Source organism: Chaetodon trifascialis, chromosome 18 (assembly GCF_039877785.1).
Source record: "Chaetodon trifascialis isolate fChaTrf1 chromosome 18, fChaTrf1.hap1, whole genome shotgun sequence".
Classification (NCBI taxonomy): domain Eukaryota; kingdom Metazoa; phylum Chordata; class Actinopteri; order Chaetodontiformes; family Chaetodontidae; genus Chaetodon; species Chaetodon trifascialis.
In genome coordinates, this window is record NC_092073.1 from 22,612,501 (window position 1) to 22,628,467 (window position 15,967).

At 49.4% G+C, this 15,967-nt stretch overlaps 1 protein-coding gene across 2 annotated transcripts in view; it reads left to right on the top strand.

Moving 5' to 3' along the window:
• pld1b (phospholipase D1b) overlaps positions 1 to 13,529 on the top strand; it is a 25,907-nt gene extending 12,378 nt beyond the window's left edge. For both annotated transcript variants that reach the window (XM_070985851.1, XM_070985852.1), the window contains exons 2-26: positions 480 to 650; positions 730 to 893; positions 1,384 to 1,526; positions 1,732 to 1,840; positions 1,937 to 2,002; positions 2,150 to 2,208; positions 2,461 to 2,553; positions 2,673 to 2,825; positions 3,005 to 3,154; positions 3,810 to 3,893; positions 4,542 to 4,623; positions 4,806 to 4,916; positions 4,990 to 5,172; positions 5,295 to 5,514; positions 6,597 to 6,725; positions 6,805 to 6,923; positions 7,109 to 7,222; positions 7,646 to 7,756; positions 8,559 to 8,647; positions 9,675 to 9,788; positions 10,159 to 10,208; positions 11,027 to 11,161; positions 11,948 to 12,101; positions 12,549 to 12,666; positions 13,085 to 13,529. In XM_070985851.1, the coding sequence (XP_070841952.1) occupies positions 512 to 650; positions 730 to 893; positions 1,384 to 1,526; positions 1,732 to 1,840; positions 1,937 to 2,002; positions 2,150 to 2,208; positions 2,461 to 2,553; positions 2,673 to 2,825; positions 3,005 to 3,154; positions 3,810 to 3,893; positions 4,542 to 4,623; positions 4,806 to 4,916; positions 4,990 to 5,172; positions 5,295 to 5,514; positions 6,597 to 6,725; positions 6,805 to 6,923; positions 7,109 to 7,222; positions 7,646 to 7,756; positions 8,559 to 8,647; positions 9,675 to 9,788; positions 10,159 to 10,208; positions 11,027 to 11,161; positions 11,948 to 12,101; positions 12,549 to 12,666; positions 13,085 to 13,309 (3,114 nt within the window). In that variant the 5' untranslated portion in view covers positions 480 to 511 and the 3' untranslated portion in view covers positions 13,310 to 13,529. The remainder of the gene's footprint in view (positions 1 to 479; positions 651 to 729; positions 894 to 1,383; positions 1,527 to 1,731; positions 1,841 to 1,936; positions 2,003 to 2,149; positions 2,209 to 2,460; positions 2,554 to 2,672; positions 2,826 to 3,004; positions 3,155 to 3,809; positions 3,894 to 4,541; positions 4,624 to 4,805; positions 4,917 to 4,989; positions 5,173 to 5,294; positions 5,515 to 6,596; positions 6,726 to 6,804; positions 6,924 to 7,108; positions 7,223 to 7,645; positions 7,757 to 8,558; positions 8,648 to 9,674; positions 9,789 to 10,158; positions 10,209 to 11,026; positions 11,162 to 11,947; positions 12,102 to 12,548; positions 12,667 to 13,084) is intronic.
• Positions 13,530 to 15,967: the final 2,438 nt, after the last annotated feature.

The window sequence follows — 15,967 nt, forward strand, 5'->3', positions numbered from 1 at the left end:
AGTCGTGTGTGTTTGTGCAGTTTAGAGCTTCGACATTTAGTTTCATTCGTTTGAGTCTGCACTGGTTTCCAATCAGTCAGACTGGGCTTCAGCCGGATGTCACAGAGTTAAGGTCATGACTCAGACTTTGACTCAGAGGAGGATTTCTGCTTCAGGTCGAACCTCCAGGTGGAGGAAACACTCGTGCAGCCAGAGCTTTCTGGAACCTTTTCATTGTAGAGATTGTTTGACTGCACACCTCACCTGCAGACCTCAGATCAGGTGGTGGGTTAAAGGTGTTGAGAACCGAACGTAGATCAGTTGGACAGCTGCTCTTTCTCGTTGAAACGAGACAGTCCAGGAAGGAGCTAATACGTTTTTAAGAAGAAGAGGAAGGTCTTCTGTTGTCCTGTGCCACTGCTCAGGCCTGGATAAACACTGGAAATGAGAGGATGTGATTCAAGTTTGACCTTTATTCACCTCCGTACCTGTCTCTCCAGGTGAGCCCCGGGCTCCAGACTGAGAGCTAGCCATGCTGCGGCAGTCCGAGCCGACCTCCAGCACCCTGCAGCTGGTTGCCAGTGATATGACCGGCATCATGGAGAAGCTGGACACCCGCGAGCTGGACCTGGAAGACGGAGAGTACGACACGACCGACGCCAGCGCCTCAGGTGCGTTTATGTTGTGTTCGTGGTGTTCGTCCGCCATCGCCACGCCTGTTAGCTGATCCGTTTGTGTTTCCGTCAGCAGCGGGGCACCTGCCTTTCTCTGCGATCTACAACACGGTGGGCTTCAAGGAGCCCACGGCCAAAGTCTTCCTGTCCTCTCCCATCACCGCCAAGATCCTGGAGGTGGAGCGCTTCACCTCAGCCCAGGACCGCTTCAACACCACCACGCAGAGGAGCGTCAACAAGGTGCTCGTAGACGCACACATACCCAATGTTTCAGTCGTAATTCGCTTCAGACGACGTCTGTTGTTGGTGCGGTCTGATGGCTCACAAATCAGTGACGATGCAGTTTTAAATCCTCACAAACGTCAAACCAGTTTTAAATGACTGGGCTGGCGTCCTCGCAGACTGTCGGAGGTGTGGTTGCTCAGATTCTTCTGCTCCCAAACCACATTTCTCCTTCAGCTGTTGGGACTTAAGTCATCGGTTCATTTTAATGTTTCAGCAGGAAAAAATCTACAAGCTGTTGGCTTTGTGAGGCTGTAATTAGTCTAATGCTGGATTTGTTTGTACAGCGCCGTGAAACAACGATTCAAAGCGCTGAAGGTCAAACATAAAAAGATGGGGGTTTTTTCAAAGCAAATAATTCAACAACAAAATGTCGACCGCTAAAAGCGCCAAACGATGAAACCTGTTTAGAAGCTTTGAATGTTAACGTGTGACTGTCGGCGCTCAGGCGATGCCGGCGGTGTTCAAGATCGAGCTGAAACACGGGGAGTTCACGTGGCTGGTGAAGAGGAAGGAGAAGCACTTCATGGATCTCCACAGAGAGCTGAGGACGTACAAGACCTTCATGAGGCTGCCGCTGCCGTCACGCAGGTGAGCACCTTCCTGCCCGTCCTGGGCGTGGATCGGCTGAGTTCAGGTTGGGTCAAAGGCGATAAACAGGTGGAGCGTTTCTCTTTGCATTAGAAGTTTTTTGTAGTTTCTCTCGTCAGCTACCTTTACTTTCCCACCACCACGTTCCCGGTGGTGGGATTTGAACCGACGCCCTCTGAGCTGCTCCTCTCATTTCTCTCTGCAGCCACACGGTGAAGAGGCAGACGGCGACGAGCGAGGTGAGGCAGATGCCGAACCTCCCCAGAGGAGGAGGAGACGAGCTGGGCAGGGAGGAGCAGGTGTCCAGTCGGAGGGTACGTTCGCGGTTCGTCAGCTTATCGTGATTTCACGCTCGTTGATATTTTGTGGTGCCTGCCGGCTGACATTCCTCTGATCCTCGTTTGTTCCAGAAACAACTGGAAGATTACTTGAATAACCTGCTGAAGATGCCGATGTACAGAAACTACCACGCAACAGTAAGGAGTCAGAAAGGATCTTTGAAAACCTTTAAAACCTGGAAAATGCCTGGGAAATGACCTTGAAAACATTTGAAAGTGCAACATCGGGCAGATTGAGGGTGTTGGTTTCAGATTTTGCACTGAAAGGCTTGTTTGTCTCTTCAGATGGAGTTCATTGATGTGAGCCAGCTGTCCTTCATCCACGATCTGGGACCAAAAGGCTTGTAAGAACAACTTTCGTTCAAAAACATCATCTTTTACATTTTTGGATTTGAATTTTACATTTTTAAGATCCTCATCCAGCATTTATATGAAGGAAAACAAATCCCTGATATGGAGTCGTACCAGAATTCAGCTCAAGTTTTAGTTGAACTAGCCAGAAAACGATGTGCTACGACATCCAAACCTTCATGAGAGCAGCACAGAAGAGTGTGAACAGGACTTGTTGGAGGAACAGCATCGCTCTTGTCTTTCAGAGAGGGGATGGTCCAGAAGCGATCGGGCGGCCATCGGATCCCCGGCATGAACTGCTGCGGTCGCAGTAAGATGTGCTACCACTGGTCCAAACGGTCAGTGAGCAGACACTCGATGTCACCTTCTGCTGATCGTCCGATCGTTTGCTCGCAGCCCGTTTTGTTCTTTCTGCCTTCAAATGTCAAACTGCTGACGCCGATGTGTTTGGGTGCAGCTGGCTGGTGGTGAAGGACTCCTTCCTGCTGTACATGAAGCCGGACTCGGGCGCCATCTCCTTTGTGATGCTGGTCGACAAGGAGTTCAGCATCAAGATGGACTCCAAAGACACGGAGACCAAACACGGCGTCCGCATCGACAGCCTGTCCAGGTATTTCTACGTTTTATGATAGTGAAGTATTTTTAATGAGAGCATTGAGGGAACAACTCGTCACCCAGCGTTGATTTTACTCTGCTTACACAGATGTGTGGTACACACAATTAAAAGGTTTCTGTGTGTGTGTGTGTGTGTGTGCGTGCGTGTGCGCGTGTGTGTGTCTGTGCTCACAGGTCGTTGGTGCTGAAGTGCAGCAGCTACAGACACGCCCGCTGGTGGGGTCAGTCCATCGAAGGCTTCGTCCAGAAGCACGGCTCGGCCTTCCTCACCGACCACCGCTTCGGCTCCTTCGCCAGACAGGAGGAGAACATCCCCGCCAAATGGTAACCACGGCAACCACCTGACACTGTCCACCAGTGTTAGATTCACCTGCGACAGCTTCACCTGTCAGACCTCAGCAGCACCTCGACGCAAGTTAGAGCCAAACACTGAAGCCAGATGTCGGTAAAATAAATGTCTAGACGAGGCCCGGTCCAGCTGGCAGAGTGTGTGTGTGTGTGTGTGTGTGTGTGTGTGTGTGTGTGTGTGTGTGTGTGTGTGTGTGTGTGTGTGTGTGTGTGTGTGTGTGTTTCGCTGGAGTAACCCGACACAAAGAGAGGGAAAGTGAGCCTCGCCTGCTCATCACCTGTCTCCCTGCTGGGCAACACAATACTGTCCATGAGACAGGCTGTGTGTGTGTGTGTGTGTGTGTGTGTGTGTGTGTGTGTGTGTGTGTGTGTGTGTGTGTGTGTGTGTGTGTGTGTGTGTGTGTGTGTGTGTTTGTGTGTGTTTGTGTGTGTGTGTGTGTGTACAGCTGAGAGGTCCAGCGTAAAAAGCAGAATGAAAGCACAGAAGATGGATGGATTGAAAAGTGAGAGGAAGTTGGAAGAGGAAGTGTTTGTTTGGGTTATTCTCCCTGTCTAAAGGTGTGTGTGTGTGTGTCTGTGTGTGTCTGTGTGTGTGTGTGTGTCTGTCTGTCTGTCTGTCTGTCTTTTACAGGTATGTAAATGGAAAAACATACATGGAGGACGTGGCCGATGCTCTTGAAGAGGCCAAAGAGGAAATATTCATCACAGACTGGTGGTGAGTGTACAGAATACTGTCCAAGTGGTTGGAAATGTGTGTGTGTGTGTGTGTGTGTGTGTGTGTGTGTGTGTGTGTGTGTGTGTGTGTGTGTGTGTCTCAGAGTGCAGGGAGTGCACTTGGCGGTCACCTCTCGCGGAGGTTTTCTGGTCAAACAGATCCATTACAGTCTGAGGCTCAGAATACTGTCACACTAGCACACACACACACACACACACACACACACGCACACACATTCAATACTACATGCAACGTGTGTGTGTCTGCAAGTGATTTACTGCACAGTGCACCGATGTAATACTGTAATACTCAGATTTGTGCTGATGTGGTCGTAAGTACTCTTTGTGTTACGATGTACTCAAGTATCCAAAAAGAAAAGTGGAGTAAGTTTGGGTGTCGCTGGCTCTTTTTGAGGGTTTTCACGCTTCCAGATGAGTTGAATAAAGAAGGAAGAAGGAAAGCAGAACCAGCAGAGAGGTTTACTGTGGAAGGAAAGAGAAAGTGAAGATCAGCAGAAACGCAGTAAACAGAGAGCGGACGAAGAGGAATAAACAGTGTGTGTGTGTGTGTGTGTGTGTGTGTGTGTGTGTGTGTGTGTGTGTGTGTGTGTGTGTGTGTGTGTGTGTGTGTGTGTGTGTTGCTCCACAGGTTGAGTCCAGAGATCTTCCTGAAGAGGCCGGTTGTCGAGGGGAACCGCTGGCGTCTGGACTGCGTACTGAAACGCAAAGCGGTGAGCAGCTTTATGCTAAGCTAGGCTAAACACATCACTGCTGAACGGAGGCGACGCTCAAATCCATCCAGTCAAGCTTGAGATTGATCTGTCCTTTCTGGTCCGTGTGGGCTGAGCTGGGACAGGATGTCTCAGGTCACATGTTCGCCACGCTGACGGTCGTGTTTGTGTTGTTGCCACAGCAACAAGGAGTGCGGATCTTTGTGATGCTGTACAAGGAGGTGGAGTTAGCTCTGGGCATCAACTCCGGATACAGCAAGCGGACGCTGCTGCGCCTCCACCCCAACATCAAGGTGAGTGATGCTCCTCCACCGCTTCGCCGTCCTCCGCCTGCGTCTGTCTGAAGGTTTGGCTTCTTCTCCGAAGGTGATGCGCCACCCTGACCACGTGTCCTCCGCCGTCTACCTGTGGGCGCATCACGAGAAGATCATTGTCATCGACCAATCGGTGGCCTTCGTCGGTGGGATTGACCTGGCATATGGTCGCTGGGACGACAGGGAGCACCGATTGACAGACGTCGGGAGTGTTACGCTCTCACACTTGGAGCAGGTCTACACACACACACACACACACACACACACACACACACACAATCACAAAATCACAAAATCGTCCAATCACAGATTTCTTTGCTTTTTTGATAAACGCTTCCTGTCTGGACGCATTTTCAGGCTGAAGCTGCCTCCTCCAACCGGGCCGGACCGGCCAACAGCAGCGGCGCCGCTTCCCAGAGCAACGGGAAGGGAGTCTTTACCGTGATGGACACGGCGGACCAGCCCAAGCTGAAAGGTCAGGGGAGGCCGAAGAGGAGCCGGTTCAGCATCAGGAGGCACCTGCAGAAACACGGGCTTGCCCACGCCGACAGCGACAGCGACCTGGAGAACGAAGACAGTGAGCGCTCCGTTTATTATATTTGTTGATGGTGTCGTGGATTTGTTGAGAGGTGAGGATGTGCGGCCATGTTAGAGGTCTTTGGCCCCCAAAGTTTCCTCCCTGATCACGATTGGTTGAACCTCGGCGTGGTGGCTGCGGTTCAGAGTTCACGATGCTGAAACTGCAGACGAAGCTCCAGCTGTGGCGCTCTCTCAGTGTTTGTGGCGCTGTGTTTAGGGTGGTCCAGCAGCGTCTCCAGCCAACACAGTCTGATCCCCAGCAGGCTGGCAGAGCTGAGGACGGCCGCTCCCATTGGCCAGTGTCAGCCTGGTGAGTTGGTGGCGGCGCTAGCGTCGCCTCCCGTCTCCCAGAGTGCTTTGCTGTGGTTTGGATCCCGATTGAACGTCCTTTGCTTCTCTGTGTGCGAGTTTGAAGCTTTTTTCATCAAAACGTGTCATTTTGTGCCACAGTTTTGATCCTCTGTTACAAATATCTGCTGGTTTCAGCTCCTCACATGAGCACTTTCACATCATTGGAAAACATCTTTGGCTTTGGAGATTTGAAGACGTCATCATCTATTTGATCAATGGAACAAAATGAAGTTTAATTGATAACCGGCGGTGCGGCCGTAGAGGACAGCGCCTGGGGCGTGGACCCCGGCTGAGACGTCCAGAAGTCATGCAGATGCTGATCTTTAATGGTGATGAGAGAGACGTGTAGAAGCGGCCGCAGAAATGACCAGCAGAGCTCCAGTGAACGCACCACTGAGCTGATCACAGGGAAACGAGTAGGAACTTGTGGCCTTTTATTTTCCCTTTTTCACGAAGCGTCGCACGCGCCCATCAACCAGTGCTGAGGCTCCGTTTGATGAGATGCTGCAGCCTGTAATCACTTTCAGACAAACTCAGATTTCTCTCCCAGCAAACGTCGTGCAGTCAAACAGATGCTGAAGGCTTTTATCAGCCGCTGTTTGTGATCTGTGATTTGGACCCCGGGAGCCAAAACCTGGACCACCTGCTGCTGAAGTGGAGGTTCCTGGAAAAGATCCTGCAGCCGTTGCTGTGGAGTCGAATAACTGGATTTTCGTGTGTGTGTTTCAGGAAGCGGCTCAGTGCGCAGTCTGCATACGGGGGTCGGGGAGCTGTTCGGAAACACGCGCTTCTGGCACGGAAAGGACTACTGCAACTTCGTGCACAAGGACTGGATTCAACTGGACAAACCGTTCGATGGTAGACGCACAGCTTACCTGTGAACCTACGCTCTGGGCAACATTTGACTCCATCTCACTGTCCTGTCTCTGCTCTTTAGATTTCATAGACAGGCACACGACTCCCAGAATGCCTTGGCACGACATCGCCTCGGTGGTTCATGGGAAAGCAGCTCGAGATGTGGCGAGACACTTCATCCAGCGGTGGAACTTCACCAAGGTCAGAGGTCGTGCCGCTGTCCTTCCAGCATACTGAGCGAGGGATTAACACAGTGGCCAGGGGAGAGTGTGTCAGAGAAAAGTGCCTCTTGTTGCTGTGATGCCAGAACTTTCAGACCCATGCTCGGCTTTGGGAAGGAGCGCTCGGTGTTAATCTGCTCTCTCTTTTCTCCGTTGGTCGTCCAGCTCGTGAAGCCGAAGTACCGCTCTCTGTCTTACCCATGTCTGCTGCCCAAGTCTCACACCACCGCTGGAGAGCAGCGATACCAGGTCCCCAACTGCATCTCCACCAAAGTCCAGGTCAGTGCCGCCTGAGCTCCATGTGCCGTGTGACCACGTTCACACTGGTCAAAGTCAAAGATGTCAGTAGACGTGATATCCCAGAATGCAAAGCACCAAGAAAATGGATCTTCTCACGACTTGAAGAGAATGTGAGAAGAAGCAAAATGAATCTTTTGATCAAACAAACAAACAAACCTCCTGATGAGTTTGAAGGCAGTAACTTCCCAGTGATGCAGTTTGATTGACTTGAAGTAAATTCATCTCTTACATGCAAACTGCAAGAAAACTACACCTCAAAGAAAACTGAACAGTGGACAGATTTAGTGTGCTGGGTTGGGACAGAGGTATTTCTCTCCAGTGTCAAACGCAGACATTTTGTCCGAGATGAAACTGAACTGAAATACGTCCAAAGTGCGAGTTAAATCTTCTGTCTTCCCTCAGATCCTTCGCTCGTCCTCTGATTGGTCCGCTGGCATCAAATACCACGAGGAGTCCATCCACAACGCCTACGTCCACACCATCAAGAACAGCCAGCACTTCATCTACATCGAGGTACTGATGTGCACATCAGAGGCTCAGAGCGCCGTCTACGTGTCCCACAGGGCAGGTCGCTCCGTCCATGCTGAGGGAAAATGTCCCCTGTCTTTTGTCTGAAAGGTGTTCAAATCACACATCAGGACGCCTCAAGCGTAGCTCTGGTCCAACAGTTCAGTCTCTGCATGTTATGACACTGCAAGTCCAGAACATCGTATTCTGCCTGAGGGTCCGTGTCTGTCCCCTTTTCCAGCGCTGCAACAATCACAGCTGATGCTTTTGAGCTTTTTGCAGCGTGAGTCTGGTGGGTAGTTCATGGACGCTGGGAGTGTGCCGGTAAAAGCCGGGGAGGGTCAGTTCTGCCTCTTTAGAAATCTAATCTGATGTGACTTTACACACGACAACATGTCTGAAAGGACTAATTTGACATTTTAGGGAATTTGCTTATTTGCGTATTTGCTGAACATGTTGCTGCATCCAGCAGCATGAAGCCTCCACTCGCTGCTCAGCAACCTCACTGTGACGGCGAGACTCCAGGAAGATACTGGTCCTGGCCCAGGAAGAGTTGGCAAAACAGAAAGTGTGACGTGCTCATTAGTGAGTTTTAGAGGAGCCTCAGCAGCAGGTTCCAGCCTTTATGCTAAGCTAGGCTAACTGTCTGCCGGCTGCCATGCTTCATGTCGAATGGACGGATGAATCTCCTCTAACTCCTTTAACGGAGGTGACCTCACCTGTTTGTTTCAGAGCACTTTCTCTCGTTTTAGATGATTTCAATGAAAGTTCGTCTTCATCAAAGACGTGTGTGTGTTTGCTCTTTCAGAATCAGTTCTTCATCAGCTGCGCAGACAACCGACACGTTTTCAACAAGATAGGAGACACAATCGCCGAGCGCGTCATCAGAGCGTACAGGTGACACACACACACACCCACACACACACACACACCCACACACACACACGCTGTAAACCTTTGGCTGCTCTGTGTATTTATGTTAACTTTGAAATGATTTACAAGAAAAACATTGGATTAATCACACACATTGTTTTTGTGTATGTGCACTCAGGCTTATCTTGAAGTGAACACACACACACACACACACACACACACACACACACACACACACACACACACACACACACACACACACACACACACACACACACACACAGATGACGAGCAGCCTGGCTTGGTATCATCAGTGCTGTTTGTCTTGGCCTCTGTGAACATTTGAATGCTCTCTCTCTGAGCTTCGGTGGCTCTCGGTGGTGTTTTGTTCACAGAGATGTGGGAGTTTATCAGAGGACACACATGAAAAAACAAGCAGGAAAAGCTCAAATGAAAAATTATGAAACGTAAATCTCTGATCAGATGAAAGAGCACGTCGCTGATTCAGCCCGCAGTCTTTTGATTTGCAGCCGTTTCTCGTCTGCTTGCTTGTAAAAGTGTTAAACTGCGCAGTTCTGTCCTCAGCTCGCAGGAACTGAAGCATCACCCTCCTAAATCTCCTGCGCAGCCTCTTAAATTGTCTTTAGAGAAGAAAAATGGAGCCAGTTTGGCTGTTCTGGTCAGTAGCATCATGTTGCACCACCGGACTGCAGCGTCCCTGCTTTGATTTGGTTTATCACCATCAGCCATAAAGCCGTACGTCGTCCTCTCCAACATGCTTTCTGACAGGCGAGTTTCTGAGCTGGTTATGGGGGATGTGTTTGCTCACAGACAGCCTCTGGGATGCTGCAGCGATGGCTGGTGGTTGACCTGGCTGTGAAGCCTCGGTGACATGTTTGAAGATGCTGCAGTGGCCCTGCAGTAAACTGTGCCGCTTCTTATTTGCTCTTATAAAGTGAACTTCCTGTTTTCAGTCCTCGGTCCTCCGTGCTCTTCTGTCGTTCAGACGTCAGATCAATGCTTGAATCATGTGTGATTTCTCACATTTCAGGGAGGGTAAAAGGTACCGAGTGTACGTGGTGACGCCTCTGCTGCCAGGCTTCGAGGGCGACATCAACACCGGAGGAGGCAGCGCCATCCAGGCCGTCATGCACTTCAACTACAGGTGTGTGTGTGTGCGTGTGCGTGTGTGTTCAGACCAGTGTGACCGTGGACTCACCTGCTGTTTGTTTGAGGAGGGTTGAATCCTGGAAGGAGCCTCTAATAGATGTCACCACACCTCAACTCTTTAACCAGAGGGCTGTACCCAGGGTGTGTGTGTGTGTGTGTGCACGCGCGCGCGTGTGTGTGTGTGTGTGTGTGTGTGTGTGTGTGTGTACATGCCATTCCTTTTGAGGCTGACATTCATCGTCACGCCTGCATTCTTGAGTAAACACTCAGCCCTCCTCGTGCAAACAAAGGCTGCTATTGTGAGAATGTGGATCTGCTGCTCATCCACCTCTGTCCCCCCCCCCCACCCCCACCCCACCCTGCAGGACCATGAACAGAGGAGACCACTCCATCATCTCCCAGCTCAAGAGAGAGAGTAAGTCCGAGGCGACGGCAGCTTTTAGCTCGTGTTTGCACTGTTGACTTCTGAGGGCCGGACAGAAGACGTGTGGGACAGTACTGCAGTACTGCAGTAGTATTATGACATGTAACAGCATTTTCGAGCAAGTATTCATGTTTATTGTCATATTTCAGAGGTACTTTTACTGCTGTTATTACAAACAGGACCTTCACAGCAGCAGAAGCGGGTTACCTCCTCGCCTCGCTGTGGTGATGTCACATTAGTACAACAGTAAATAACTGCTACAGCTACAGCTGGAGCTACTGCAGTAGTACTTCTACAAGTGTACTTCCACTATTAGAGACAGTGCTGCTTTTCCTTCCACAGCTGCCTCTGCTATTTTTCATTAAGTGCCGTAGTGAAACAGAAATTATTTAGGATTTGCGATGTTAAGAAGGAGTCTTCTGAAATGTGTCCAGGCCAGAAATGGACCGTCCCTGTGACGGGGGCTGCCATGCTCCGTGTGAAGACCCTGTAAAGACTTCAGTCTGTCATTAAAGCTGCAGAGCCCAACCAAACCACAGTCACACACACAAAACCACACACATATAAACACACACACATGCATGAGCCAAAGCTGCACATCTGCGTTCTGCCCTCAAGTATTTTTAGAGAAGTCGTGCCTTTAATCAGCTGCTGGTTCTTCACGTTCGGCTCCATTAACGTTGAATTACATGTTCTTCACATCGGCTCAGTGTGTGTGGAAGCGCTGTTCCTCCAGAGCTTCAGATTCAGCGTGAGTATCTGACGCAGAGCAGGTTCTCTGACTCTGACTGGCTGCCTCTCGTTCCCAGTGGGAGACCAGTGGATGAACTACATCTCCATCGCTGGTCTGAGGACTCACGCTGAGCTGGAGGGCAAACTCGTCACGGAGCTCATCTACGTCCACAGCAAGATGCTCATCGCCGACGACAACACCGTCATCATCGGTAAACGTGCTTTTCACGCCTGTTTCTGAGGCTCCCGCCGTGTGAGCCACTCAGCTGATGGCGACGCTGCAGCTTGAATTTCTCCATTACAGGATTAAAAGATGTCAGATGTAATGAAATATTCCCCTGACGCCAGCCTGAACATGTATAATAGAGGAGAGAGAAACCAGAGCAGCAGAGACGAGGTGACATCCTTCATGTTATTATTATATGCAGTATGTTAGAGAGGGTTTGGATGTTTCCAGCAGCTTCTACTTGCTGGATGTGATTTGAGTTGTTTCCACCTGCCAACGAGTTAAAACACTCACTGAGATCAAAGAAAAGTCTGAAACTTGAAGTCGATGTTTGTCAGATCTGTCTTGGAGCTCAGAGTCTGGCAGCATATTTTCCAGAACAAAAAGTTTTTTGCTGGGATGATACGACGATGCTTTTAATCCAAAGTGAGAAGCAGAGTGTGTTTCTTTTATTTTGTCCACACCCACCTACACAGACACCAGCAGGGACAAAATAATAGAAACAATGTAAAATTAATCATTTTACAATAATATTAAATGAAATTCTGTGGATGTTTTGTCTGTTTTGTCCACGCTTTGGAGTAATTCATTCAGGTTTTAAATGTTTTTTGTGTCGTGTGTGTTTCCTCATGAGGATTTAAGAGAAGCAGCAGTTTCCTGTGTGTTCCCGTCACTCCTCTGCAGAGCGTGAACGTGCAGTCTGAATCAGGTGTTGCAGCGCCCTCTGCTGGCGGGCTCTGTGACCTGACTTCTCTTGTTCATGTCACTGCAGGTTCTGCCAACATCAATGACCGGAGCATGCTGGGAAAGCGGGACAGCGAGGTGGCGGTGATCGTGGAGGACTCGGAGACGGTGACGGCGGTGATGGACGGGCAGGAGTACCGAGCTGGAAAATACGCCCTGCAGCTCCGCCTCGAGTGCTTCAAGTATGAAAACAACTTGATTTGTGTAACGTTCAAAGACATTAAATGTGAAAAATGAGAAGATTACAGGGAAAGATGAACTTCCTGTTACACTGTCACTCACTCTAATCTCCAGAAAACTTATTAATTTATGTCATTTTGCATTTGCAGGCAGCAGTGATGCTTTTATTTTGGTTTATCTTTAGTTTAAATCGACTTCCTCTGAATCACAGTTTGAAATTCTGCAATGCGATCTTAGTTTCCAACCTGCGGGTCAAATATTCAATGCATACGAAAAGACGCCTCTTCTCTCCTGTAGTTGTTGAGTTTGTCATAAATTTCCTCACGTCGTTGCTTCTCGTTGCCAAACGTCAGCCGGCAGCTTCCTGCCGTGTTCATTATTTCCTTTTCTGCCGCCTTCGGTGTTTCTTCACGTCTCTCACACACTTCCTGCTCTCTGTGCCCCCTCAGGACCATTTTGGGCGCTCACACTGATCCCTCCATCGACGTGTCGGATCCCATCAGCGACCACTTCTACAAGGAGGTCTGGATGGCCACCTGCGCTCGCAACGCCACCATTTACCAGAAGGTGAGTCTGATCGCGGTTTGCAAACGCAGCTTATTCCACGTCTGCTGTGGCTGCATTTCACTAAAATAACACAAAAATATTTAGAACTTTAGCTTTCAAGCCACGAAGTATCAATCGTTTATGAAATCAGCTCACCTTCCTCTTCATCATGTCTTCTTTCTTGACCAATGAAAGCATAAAAGTGTGTGTGTGTGTGTGTGTGTGTGTGTGTGTGTGTGTGTGTGTGCGCGTGTGTGTGCGTGTGTGTGTGTGTGTGTGTGTGTGTGTGCGTGTGTGTGTGTGTGTGCGTGCGTGTGTGTGTGTGTGTGTGTGTGTGTGTGTGTGTGTGTGTTGGTGCAATGGTCATTGGAAACTCAGCCGGTCCAAAACCAAAGCCCTGGTCCTCTCTCTGACTCCGCCCTCTTGTCCTCGTCTTCAGGTCTTCCGCTGTCTGCCGTCCAGCGACGTCCGTAACATCCTGGAGCTGGAGGGCTTCCTGGCCAAGCCGGGCCTGGACAAGGAGGACCCGGCCCGGGCTCACGAGGAGCTGAAGAAGATCCGCGGCTTCCTGGTCCAGTTCCCTCTGCAGTTCCTGTCCGAGCAGAACCTGCTTCCTCCCATCGGCTCCAAGGAGGCCATGGTGCCCATGGAGGTGTGGACCTGAGGCAGGGGGGCTGGCCGGCGTGTTCATGTGTTCACCCGCAGCATGTGGACGGCGTACAGGTCGACGCTCTGGTGCCATTTTGGAGGAAGAGAAGCTGCACGGCCTCTTCAGAGTCAAGGCTTGGAAAAACACCGTTTTAGTGTTTTGTATTTACTCCCTTTATTTTATTTTTACAAAAACAAGAACAGCAGCATCTGATAGAATGTGTTCGGGCTTGGAGTTTTAGTCTCCTGGGCAGTGTGGTTTGTGGCTGCAGTGTGTAATATAATCGTCTGACCTGTGGGAGTGTCACCGTTCTCTGGGGTGAGATGTGAAAATGGTGCACAGTGCAGAAACGACTGGAAGGAAAGGAGGAAGCTCAAACTGTAGCTCCACTGTGGGCTGTTTGGGTTACGAGAACATGGTACTGTGCGTTCAACTGGACAACAAACCGAGCAGTTAGATGATCAAACTGATTGGAAACAAACCTCCAGGTCAGTCCGACACACCTGGAAGAGAAAACAAAGATAAACAGTAAAATTATTTCCCAGACGTCCGTCACAGACTTCATGGTTAAACTTTAACTGATTTCAACGCGTCTGATCGTCTGACTGCTTGTTTATTCAAGATTTCCAGAGGAAGCTCTGCCTGAGAGACCGAACCCAGACATTAAAACGCGCAGCCTTCGCCTCCAAAATGGCGTCAGCGGTGGTTGTGAACAAAGCCTCTGTACCAGCAGTGCCGCTGAATGCACATGAGCGACAGTTACACTTCACACACATACAAACAACACATGCAGACACATGGAAACACACAGAGACTGCACTGAACCCATCAACACACCAAAACATCAACACAGCAAAACATCAACACAGCAAACACACATGTGCAAACAAACCCAGAGCGCCGTCCAGCAGCAGACTGCAGTGCCTGACGGCCTGCGCCTCACGTTTACAGGAAGAGAGCGAACACAGGAAGTGATCACCTCTGAGGCCCGACACGCCTCCTCCTGCGCCTCACCACCAAGCTGCTGCTCTGCGATCTCCTTCAGCAACACTATGCAACATCCGGGGCCGGCAAACGCAGCTCTGACTGACCGTGTGGAGCGAGGACGCTTTGGAAAGACGTTAGAGAAGACAGCGGCGTGGAGAACAGGACGAAGAGCCAGACGGAGCTGCGAGACGCCTCCAGCCATTTCCTAAAACTCTCTGAATGTCTGCTTTTAATGTTTATGTCCAACAGGAAATCACAAGTGCCAAAGGCGACGGACTGCAGCCTGCACGCTCTCGCATCGCCGTGCTGTGGATTCCACGTCGAGCCTCAAGTGACCTGATCTCTGTAGGTCCTTTCGTAGCGCTTTATGAGAATTTCCTGAAAGTTTCCTGGAAAGAACCGCCATGGTGAGGTGATGATTACAGTATAGGGATTTTTTCTACATGTGCATTTTCATTTGTTTTCATTTATTACTGCAAACTTTATTTTCTATTTAATGAAATGTCTTTCTGCCCAGTGATAAACGTCACGTTTGTACGTTCAGCTCAGCTGCTGCGTGCTGACTCAAAGGCTCTCCATGTTACACTAAAGGTTATTCAGAATAAACTATTGAAAGTGTATAAATATCCTTTCCAGGAAACTGCTCAGACATTATGGACTCAAATAAAGCGCCATTGTGAAGGACACAATCCACAGATTCATGCATGATGAGTTTATTATGAAGCTGTGTTTCGTTCAGCGTCAGCACCCAAACTCTGAAGCAGCAGCTGACTTTATAGAAACACAAAATTTATGAAGTTTCAGCAGCTGGAAGTCAAATTTTTTAACCCTGGGATGTTTTTGTACATTTAAAGCGTCATTATCTGATTTTTTTGTCCAGTTAACAAGTTAAAAACACAGTTGATGACCTTCTTCTTGTGGTGAATGTGTTGGCAGACAGTTGTTTATTTACACATCCAGCAGACACACAGCAGCGTTTGCATTTATTTGTAATTTTCTCTCTGTTTTTGGTCTCCACCAGCTCAGAGGGAAGTATCTGGGTCTTGAGCAGCTGAATTGTCTGATGTTTTGCTGCAGGTTGCAGTGAGTTTTTAAAGCTTTTTCTCTGCAAACACGTTGACAAAAGCATTAAGAATGACCCAGAACAGTAAATGTGCTGTGAAACCTCAACCAAGGGCTCAAAGACGCCTTCAGATGAAAGCTAACGCTGCTCTGTAACAGCTGGATGTTTAGATAAGCTAATTATGCTAACAGGTTCTCCAAACCGCTTAAAAGACATGCGGGCTTTGTGCTCATAGTGTGTTTTTGCTGCCCCCCAGTGGCCAGTCGATCAGTGCAACTCCAAGGTTTTGTACTAACAAAGCTCTGATTCAAGTTTAACTTTATTTAAAAAGTCGATGTGCAGCCTTCACATTTTAAACTCCATGCTGATGTCGATTATCAGACTCTCTGGATTTTCCCGTATTCCTTGAACGCAGCATCGCTGCTCCTCAGTGTCTTCTTCGTTGGTCTGTAAGTGTTCTGCATGATGCTGTTCTGTGCTATAGATTTTACAAAAGAAAACGATGAGAGGAAACCCGCCGCTGACAGCATGACAGCAGCTCGATGCCATTAAACGTTACAGATTAAAGCATGAGCCCTCCGAGCGGAGCGCTGCCTTTAAAGCCACGGACGTTTTGATGCTAA